The sequence below is a fragment of the Suricata suricatta genome, chromosome 12 (genome assembly GCF_006229205.1).
Source record: "Suricata suricatta isolate VVHF042 chromosome 12, meerkat_22Aug2017_6uvM2_HiC, whole genome shotgun sequence".
NCBI classification, from domain to species: Eukaryota; Metazoa; Chordata; class Mammalia; order Carnivora; family Herpestidae; genus Suricata; species Suricata suricatta.
This window is the reverse complement of record NC_043711.1, coordinates 9,619,096-9,628,683: the sequence shown is the minus strand read 5'-3', so window position 1 is coordinate 9,628,683 and position 9,588 is coordinate 9,619,096. Positions and strand designations below refer to the sequence as shown.

The following is a 9,588-nucleotide window of genomic DNA, read 5'->3' as shown; positions in this document are numbered from 1 at the left end:
GGTCTCTATAGCCCACCCTACCGACTCAAGCCTCCCCCCACCCCGTCCCACCCCTCTAGGCCTGGATACTTCAGTCCCCAGTCCTCTTCCACACCACCCCGCCCGGTTTCTCTTCCCCTTCGGTCCCCTGGTTTTTGGGATACCTGGGACTTCTTTTTTGCTCCAGCCGCTATTCACTGAAGGCCTTTGCTTCCGCCACACCTGTCCCTCCTTCCATGGCTCCTTCCCTCGAAGACTCCCGTGTACCCTCCCCGTGAGCCTCTGCTCTCTTCACAGCCCCCTTACCTTCCAGCCACGCTTCATCTGTCCCAGCCCCACCCTTGCCAGTCCCCTTCTCTCACACCTGCCCCACCGCTCACACGGGCTTCTCCCGCAGGTGTTAGTGGTGTTGGCGGTCGGGGGCTGGGGCTCCAGCTCCCTGCAGCGGCCGCTGTTTTTGGCTGTGCGCCTCGCTTCGTGGAACCAGATCCTGGACCCCTGGGTGTACATCCTGCTGCGCCAGGCCGTGCTACGCCAAGTGCTTCGCCTCCTGCCCCCGCGGGCCGGCACCAAGGGCAGCCCTGCCGGGCTGAGCCTTACCAGGAGCGCCTGGGAGGCCAGCTCGCTGCGCAGCTCCAGGCACAGTAGCCTCAGCCACTTCTAGGCACACAGACCGCCCCAGCGGCTAAGTCAGACCATCCCGGGCCGGGCCCAGGTGGGTCGGCAGCGCGGAGCCCTCGGGGAATAAAGCCGTGTTGCGGACGTGCGCGGGGCATGTGTCCGGTCGGGGCTGCAGCACCCCTGTGACCGCGCGGGGGTGATAGAGGGGCCGCGCGAACCCTCGGAGGTGGGGTGCAGTCCTGGGACTTGCCAGGCGGGGGCGCCGAAACGCCAGGCGCAGAGCTGGAGCCGCTGGAGCATGCGCAGAATGCCACGGCCGCAGCCCAAGCGCCCCGACCAGTCTAGAGCTGAGCGGCTGATCCGGAGACGGAGGCGCTTTTTTCTCCTGCCGCCGCCAGGACTGACCCCAGCAACAATTCTCTCATTGTGGCCCTGAGCTCCCTTGACACATCCTCCAGGCTCTAACCCCACGCCACGCCCCATCAGGGCCTCCAAACTCCCATATCCCTAAACGCTTCTCTGAGCCCTGTCTGTCGCATCTTGGCCAACCCACGATCCCAACTATAATAACAGGCCAGAGTCTCCCCCTCCTTCCCTTAGCCCTCATCAAACAAGCCCCATACAAACTCAAGGCATCTCCCCGTTACGCCTTATGCCCCTCGCCACCCATCGGATCTGACCCCCACAAGTCTCCACTTCCAAGCACACGCCTCTCTTCCCCCACCCCGCCCCCCACGCCAACATAACTTCACACTCGAGGAGCCAGAGGATGCATGGATGGGGCAAACCGCAAAGGCCTTTTTAAAAACTACTAAGAGCTTGGTCGGGGCAAGGGCAAGGGCAGGGGCAGGGGAGAGGGCTAGCAGCCCCTGGCCACGAAGTCGAAGTCCCGGAAGGCTGCCTGCTCAATGGCCGAGAGGGGCCGTGCGTCGCGGGGCGGGCTCAGCGTGGGGGCCTCCCCTGTGAACTCCTCATCGAAGTTGCTTACATCGGTCCGGCCTGACAGCGTGGGCACGAAGGGAGGTGGCAAGCGCCGGGCCAGCAGAGTGTCCCAGCCCAGTGTCTGCGGAAGGGGTTGGGGGTTGGGGGGGCAGAGAGACATAAAAAGTCAGCAGGAGAGGCCAGCCCCTGTGCCCCGCCCGACCAGCCCCGCATCGGTGGCGCTTAACACAGGAGTCATAAGATAGAGGGATAATGTGTGATCCTTACTGGGAGCCCAGTAAGGGTCACAGTGTGAGTATGGGGACCCCGCGATTGGGGGAGAGGAAGCCTGGGCCATACATGGGGCAGTGGTCCGCCCCAGGCCAGCCTGGAGCAGATGTGCATGTAGGAGGGTCAGTGAGGGGTGAAAGGAGGTGACAATGTTGGAGGTGAAGTGACTGGGTCTTGGTGGGGAAGAAATGAATAGGCTCTGGTGGAGGGGGATGGCCAGGCACTTGGGGGGACCTCACCCTAAAGAAGGGCTGCTTTTTCACATCCTCTGCATCCCTCTCACTGGACCCCAGCCTCCGCTCTGGATTCCTCCGCAGCAGCTGGGTGGAGGAGAGATGTCAGCCTTCCCTCCCTGGCCCCAGAGCCCCTCCCCAGGCCCACAGTGGGCGCTCCTCACCCTGCGCATGATGCCGATGGCTTCAGCTGACAGGAAGCGGGGGTAGCGAACCTCATCATTGACTATGCTGTCAAACACCTCCTCCTCGTCGTCCCCTGGGAACGGGGACTGGGGACAGGGCGACCCAGGGTGAATTAGGCCCCTCCTTTGGGCCCTCCCCTCCCAGCCCCACCTGAGCCCTCTATTTCTGGTTGCTGGCTGATGTGGGAAGGTAAGTACCCCATTTAACAGGTGTAAAACTTGAGGCCAGGGAGGCAATGCCAGCTGCCCCCATCACACAGCACACGGACGCACAGTGTGATCTCCTCACCCTGGCCCTGCCAGGCATAAGCAGTTTCCGGTGTGATCCCAGGGTCAGGCAGGGTAGGAGCAGCCTGGGGCCTCACCTCTCCAACCAGCATCTCGTAGAGAAGCACGCCCAGCCCCCACCAGTCCACAGCCCTCGTGTAAGACGTGTCTGTCAGCACCTCAGGTGCCAAGAACTCCGGGGTCCCACAGAATGTACTGGTCCGGTCACCATAGCCCATCCCTGAGGGCAGGAGGGCCATGTGAGGTTTCAGGTGGGGGGGGGGGGTCCCAGCTACGGGTGGGGGGTCCCAGCAGTAGCCCAGCCCAGCATGGGGTGGCCTAGACTGTCAGCCCCATCCCAGCGTTAGGGTTGGGGGTGACCCAGGTAGGGTTGGGGACTCCATTCCCTCCCCACTCTGTCTAATCCCCCAGGGGCCAGCCCTTCAACTCCCAGCCCCGCCCCTCACCCTCCTTGCAGAGGCCAAAATCTGCGATCTTGACATAGCCCTCGGTGTCCAGGAGCAAATTGTCCAACTTCAGGTCCCTGTGATGGATTAGGGGGATGTAGAGAGGGATGAGTGGGGGTCTGGGCCCTGCCTGAAGCCTGAGGGCCCCCGGTGGGCAGAGCGTGCGTACAGGAGCACAGACACACGCAGGCACATGCACGCACACGCACCTGTAGACGATCTTGTGTTCGTGGAGGAACTGCAGCCCCAGCACCACACAGGCTGAATAAAAGCTGCAGGGAGAAGCCTGTGTGACTGAGGAGCCAGGCCTCCCAGCAAGCAGGGAAGGTGGGCGACGTACCCCTTGGCTCTCACATCCCCCAAAGCCCACCCCCTGCTCCCAGCTCCCCCAAACTCCAAGAGGTTGCAGGGGTGGTGGGGGGGAGGCAGGAGCCAAAGGGTGAAGGGGAAGGAAGAGGGCTGCCACAGGCTCTCTGGGGCTGGGGCACGGGTCGGGGGCTCACACGGCGCGGGGCTCAGAGAACACGTCGCTGTGGATGTGCAGCATCAGGTCCCCGCCCGCCGAGTACTCCATCACGAAGCACACATGCTCCGGCGTCTGGAAACAGCCAAACAGGTTCACCAGGAAGGGATGTCCTGCTCTGGTCACCGCTGCCAAGATCCGCTTCTCACACATCAGGCTGGGCAGAGTTGCAGGCAGGGGTCAGAGACCACAGCACGCTCCCACCCCCAACTCCCACACTCCCAGGAGTCCTCAGTCATCGGCTGTTGGCTGAGGGCCTTGAATGGCTGTGCAGCCTTGGGCAAGTTGCTTAAGGTTTCTGAACCTCAGCAGCTTTGTCTGCTAAACAGGCACCCAGAGCCCATCTGTCATCCTAGTAACAGCCCCCCCGCCCCCCGCTAAGCATCCCTTTAGGGGACAGCCAGGGGGGGCTAACTAGAGCGCCCCCTTTCCCTAGTCGGGAATTGGCTTGGCAATGGTTAGGCCACACTAGCGGGGCTCAGCCGCAGGATTCCTGCTGGAATTATTAAGGAAACTAGGAAACTAGTGGATGAGCCTTAAATCGCTGTGGTAGGGGGCTATCTCTGCCCCCAATGAAATGACTGCAAGCAAAGCCCACAAAGAGCAGAGAGAACGGCGAGATGTCATCTGAGCACTGGATACAGCCGTGCCTGAAGGCAGTCCACCCCTAGACTTTCCTGATCCAGAGCAATAAATTCCTCTTTTGCTTAAGTCTGTCTGAGTTGGGTTCCTGATTAACAAAAAGACGTCAGGAAGATCAGGGACAATTAGTGTCTCTATTGGGCATTTTGACAGAGGGGGCCAGATACTGTGTAGGATGCTCTGGGTGCATTCCCTCACTTAATCGACCTGACACCCCTGCAAGAAAGGCATCATTGCTCTCCTTTTATACACGGGGAAGCTGGGGTCAGAAGAGCAGAGTGACTTCCCCCAAGTCTCTAAGCAAATTGGTGGCAGAGGTGGTGGGATTTGGACCCAGGGCCCTAACCCCAGAGCAGGGGGCAGTGCAATGATTCCACTAAGAGTACAGCCTTCAGGGGCACCTGGGTGACTCCGTTAAGTATCCGACTCTTGATTTCGGCTCAGGCCATGATCTCATGGTCGTGAGATCGAGTCCTGTGCTGGGCTTCATGCTGAGTGTGGAGCCTGCTTGGGATTACCCTTCTCTCTCTCTCTCAAAATAAATAAATAAACATTAAAAAAAAAAAGGTACAGGCTTCAGAGCCTGAGTCCCGAGGTTTGAACCCCTGACCTGTTGCTCACTGGCTCTGTGACCTTGGGCAACATGCTCAACCTCTCTGTGTCATCAGCAGAACGGAGACCATAATATTTACTGCATAGGACTGTCGTGAAAAGCAAGAGTTCCTGGACATAAAGCGCATAGTGGGCGCTTTCTAAGAGTTGTTACCATCTTAAGTGCTGGCTTAATAATAAATGCCAGGGGCTGTTATGAGTTACTGTCACAGCAGCTCCAAAGAGGGGACTGCTCTGTCTCCCACTTCCCAGAAGAAAAGACCAAGGTTCTCAGAGGCCCCAAGCTGGTTCCCCACCTCTCCACCTCATCTCGGGCCACGATGTCACCCTTCTTCAGAGCCTTGATGGCGAACAGCTCCCCGCTGGGCCGGAACTCAGAGAGCAGCACCTATGGGACCACAGGGGGCAGCGACGGCCTTCACCGCCAGCCCGGGGAACCCCCAGGGCCCCCAACTCCTTGTCCCCTTGCCTCACCTTCCCAAAGTGACCCCGGCCCAGCACCGCCAGGAATTTGAAATCCTCGAGGGTCAGGGGTGACTTCCTCAGAGGGCTGTGGAGAGAAGACAGTGGTGGGGACAAGGACGGCAGGCAGGGGTGGACGGTGCAGAGTGGGGGCGGGGTGTCACCTGCACAGGGCGGGGCCTGGGGTCTCCTGGGTCTCCAAAGGCAGCTCAGGGGTGGTGGTGGCTTCCTGGATCGGGGAACTCTGCAGCAGAGAGAGGAGGTCAGAGGCACCCCTCCTCAAGGCTCCTGCCCCCTCTCTGACATCACCCCTCCTCCCGCTCGCCCCCATGCTCCCTGCCCTCCAGCCACACTGTCCTGTGCACCTTTGCCCAGACTCTTCCCTGCACCGGGAGGAATCCCTTCTGCACAGCTCCTCCCTCGCCATCAGGCGCCTCTGGGATGTCATCTCCCAGGTGATCCGCGTATCAGACGGCTAACAGAACCCTCCCTCTTACACACAAATACTCCCTGTCCCCTTTCGCAGCTTTTGTTCATGCTGTAAATATATTTTATCATTTTGCCTACTTATCTCCTTGATGGGTATTTGCCCCGGGAGCCACTTAATTCTCTGTATACCAGTGCGCAGGGAACTTTGGAAAGAGTCCGAATTAATACTGTAAGCGGGAACATGGTACTCCCGGTTCCTCACCCTCCACTGCAGACAGAGCTGTCAAAGTCCACTCAGCACCAACAGGGAGACGGTGGGAAACACGGGCCTCCCGAGCCCCAGCCACCCTCCCCAGGACCGGCCGCCGTTAAGGATTTCCTGAGCACCTTTCTAGATAGATTCTCTGCAAGCAGAAGTTGATGGGAGAGGCTGCATTTTCCTTGCTCCCGCTCTTGACAATGTCCTAAGCCCAGCTTTTCCTATGGGGCAGCCCGTCTTGGAAGCCATTCTACACCATGACTCTACATGGGTCACAGCCACGTACGATTCCGACTCGTGGTTTATTTCGCACTGGCTCCTGCGAACGCACTCTGACGTTTTCACTTCGGCCCCCACGAAGCTGCTGCGGCGAATTTCCTGGGCACGCACACGTGTGAACGTCCAGGATCGGAACCCGTGGCCCGAGGCGGCGGCCCATTTTTAGCTCAGCCGGCTACGCTCTCCCGAGGCGAAGCAGCCATTCACACGCCTCCCACTGACCGCCTGTTTCCTGCCTCCTGCCCAGGATTTGGTGGCATTAAACTTTTGGGTTTTGTTTTGCCAAACTCATCTAATGGTGCCTGTCACTCTATTATTATTATAAATATAATACAGAAGCGTATGTTATTCTTTTCTTTTCTTTTTTAAACCAGGTGTAAAATGCACCAAGGGGCCAGCTCTTACACACGCGTGTCCTGCTGGGGACGCGGCGCACAGACCGGGGGAGGGGGGTGTCAACTATGTTTTGTGCAATCTGTGAGCTAAGAATAGCTTTGACGTCTTTAAGGGGGGGTGGGAGCAAAGGGAGAGTAACACGTTTGTGATCTGTGAAAGCGATGCGACATTCAGGCTGCAGCACCATCAGCGAGGTAGTACCAGGATCAGCCTCACTCGCTGGCGTGTGGATGCGCCATCTGTGACTGCTTCCCACAATGGCAGCATTGAGTCACCGTGACCGAGAACCCCAGGCCCGCGAAGCCAAAAAGATGGACTCCACACCCCTTTATGGGAAGAGCGTGCGGATCCCTGGCCTAGATTAAGATCCACAACATCGCCAGGCCCTGCTGGGCTCCCCTGTAGCTCCCCCTGCCTCTCAATAGCCCCGCCGCCCAACCAGAGAAAGCCGCTCTCTTGACTTCTATCCTTGACGAGTGTTGTAAACATGCTTTTACAGGCCTGGGCCACAGAGCACCGCAAGGTGAAGCAGCTCGCTGGGGGTCACACAGCTAATAAACAGCAGAGCGGAGACAACGACCCGGGTGGCCTGGCTCCTGAGCTCACGTTCTTATTCAGGAAGAGAATGGGACCCTGCTTCTAGCAGTGACATGGCACCCAGGGAAGTTCCTGGTGGTCTCTGGGCCTTGAGCTGGGAAAGAGGCCCGGGGGAGGCGGGGGGAGCTTTGACGCTGCCCAAGCCCGGCCCAGGGGAAAATGCGTGGGACACTCACCAGGCTCAATGGGCTGGAGGGAGGGCCCAGAGGACTCTTCTGGGGCAGACCGTCCGAGTCAGCGCCGAGGTTCAGCTTCTCCACAGATACGTCGCTACAGAACACGGGAGGAAGGTGTGTCTGGGACCCAGCTCCCTGTCCAGCAACCAGGGACAGCCTAGAAGACCCCCAGGGACCTCCTTCCTCACCCCGTAGACCGGGCCTCGGGTCCTGGAGAGGCCCCAGGGCTGAAGGTGCCCGTGGCCGTGGCATTGGGAATGAGCCTTCGAAGCAGCCGCACCCAGGTCGCAACATCGATGTTCATCTGCCTGGCGCGCTGAAATGTTTTCCCTGGAGGCACGGGGACGGGCGTCAGCCTTCGTGACACCCCCGGGACCCCTGGCCCCTCCCCCGCCCTGCTCACCCCCTCACCTTGTTGCTTGGAGAAAATTTTCTTCTGCCTTCGCAGCCGGGGTATCCTCTCAATGACAGGGTCGTGGAAAGTAACCTGGGGACGGGCCAGTGGGTGAGAGCCTACCCCCACCTCTAGGCACAGGGTGGGGGAAAGCCCTTAGCGTAGGTATGCACGTCCTTATGTTTTGGGGTTCCCCTCACCACAGCCCCACATCCAAACACAGAGTATTAAGAAGTTGTGATGTACTGAGGGGTCAAAAAACCAATCCGTTGCCTGGCAGGGCCACCGCCTGAAATGCCATCTTGGAAAGGCGAGAAGCAGCCCACCAAGCCGTCCTCCGGGGGGTGGAGAGGGGGCTCTGATCCAACAAGATGCACAGTCAACTCCAGCAAGTCCTACATCCTCTAGTGTCCTGCTTCCCCCAGGGGGGTCCTGGAACCAGCAGCATCACCTGGGGAACTTGCCAGAAATGCAGATGTCCAGCCCCCCCCACCTGGACCCACTCAATCAGAAACACGGAGGAGGGGCCCCACAGTCCACCTTTCAACGAGCTTTCCAGGCGCTGCTGGTGCCTCCCGGTTGGGGAAGCCGCCTGTCCGGCTGAATTGTCCCAACTCTGGCTGCACATTCTAGCAGGCGCTAAAGTCATAGGCCAGTGTGACTTTCTGCGTGTCCCAGATGGTCACCACTAGCCGCGTAGGGCTATTTAAATTCAGGGAAAATGTAAAGGAACACTGAAACTTGAGCTCCCGGGTCACGCTAGTCACGCTTCACGTGGCTGGCGGCTGCCGTGCTGGACGGGGCACACGGACAGAGCATTTCCATCTACGACACAATGCAACTATTGTAGGCTCATAGACCACAGAACTGTAGAAAGTCCTAAGGCCGGCGCTTTGGGGGAGGCAGAAAAACAAAACAGAACGCTAGGAGTGGACCTCAAGGGCGAGCGGGCCGGCTTCTGAATTCGCAGCCCCACTACCCACCCCCCCAACACCCCCACTTGGTTTGGGCCAGTGTCCCTAACGGAAGAAGGACGTCACTCCCCGGCCGCTGGAGTCGGCCCTCATCCCTGGGGTCCTCGACTATGCAGTCACGTCAGAATTCCCACCCGGAGGCACCGACACGTAACAGGGCCCACGCACATAGGTCAGGGGCAAAGCGAAAGCACTTCGGAGGAAGGTTCGGGCTGAATGAGAGGCCAGGGGCTTTCCTCCTGGGCGCCTCTGTTTTCTCCTCGCCGAGATGTGACTCAAGGGAGGATCCCTTCTGAATTGAATTGGGCAGAAGTGGGTCGCTGTGAGGATTAACTCAGTAATGCCTAATGCCGGCAAAGCACTTAGGACAGGGCAGGGCGCAAAACCACAAGTCTAAATAAGACCGAGGGCTCTCACCCGGGGGACACGGGCAATGTCTGGAGACATCTTTGATGGCCCCCACTGGGGGTGGGGGAGGGGCGCTGGCTCCCTGTGGGTGCAAACCAGGGGTGCTGCTCAACACCCGACGGCGCAAACCGAGAACGATCCGGCCCACTAGGGCATGCCTGGCCGTAGCGCCAAGGGTGGGGCGCCCTGACTTAGACCCTAACAGCCCCGCAGAAGGGCTTTTCCTCCACCCCACTGTGGCGCTGCTAGCAATTTCCTTGACACACCACTAGGTGTTTCTTTTCTTTCTTTGGCTTGGCAAAATTTTGCAATTTTGGGGGCGGGGGGAGTTCCATTTTTTCCCCTCAGAACAAAACCAACTCCAGCTTACGTTGTGTCACTGATGTCACTAACTACATCTATTTTTCTATCAAGGCTCAGAGATGAATCCAAAGCATATCTTCCCTTCTAGAAAACTGGGAGCAGGAGACGTA

General features: G+C 59.1%; 1 protein-coding gene across 1 annotated transcript in view; it reads right to left on the bottom strand.

Annotated features, from left to right (window-relative positions):
* Positions 1 to 1,370: 1,370 nt before the first annotated feature.
* The window catches only part of PKN1 (protein kinase N1), a 17,403-nt gene continuing 9,185 nt past the window's right edge, over positions 1,371 to 9,588 (bottom strand). Inside the window, exons 8-21 of the mRNA XM_029917808.1 lie at positions 9,125 to 9,197; positions 7,751 to 7,826; positions 7,528 to 7,669; positions 7,340 to 7,433; positions 5,368 to 5,447; positions 5,216 to 5,291; positions 5,038 to 5,129; positions 3,468 to 3,644; positions 3,174 to 3,236; positions 2,965 to 3,041; positions 2,596 to 2,738; positions 2,210 to 2,317; positions 2,052 to 2,132; positions 1,371 to 1,663 (exon numbers count right to left, since the gene is read on the bottom strand). Of these exons, the coding sequence (XP_029773668.1) occupies positions 1,460 to 1,663; positions 2,052 to 2,132; positions 2,210 to 2,317; positions 2,596 to 2,738; positions 2,965 to 3,041; positions 3,174 to 3,236; positions 3,468 to 3,644; positions 5,038 to 5,129; positions 5,216 to 5,291; positions 5,368 to 5,447; positions 7,340 to 7,433; positions 7,528 to 7,669; positions 7,751 to 7,826; positions 9,125 to 9,197 (1,486 nt within the window). The 3' untranslated portion in view covers positions 1,371 to 1,459. The remainder of the gene's footprint in view (positions 1,664 to 2,051; positions 2,133 to 2,209; positions 2,318 to 2,595; positions 2,739 to 2,964; positions 3,042 to 3,173; positions 3,237 to 3,467; positions 3,645 to 5,037; positions 5,130 to 5,215; positions 5,292 to 5,367; positions 5,448 to 7,339; positions 7,434 to 7,527; positions 7,670 to 7,750; positions 7,827 to 9,124; positions 9,198 to 9,588) is intronic.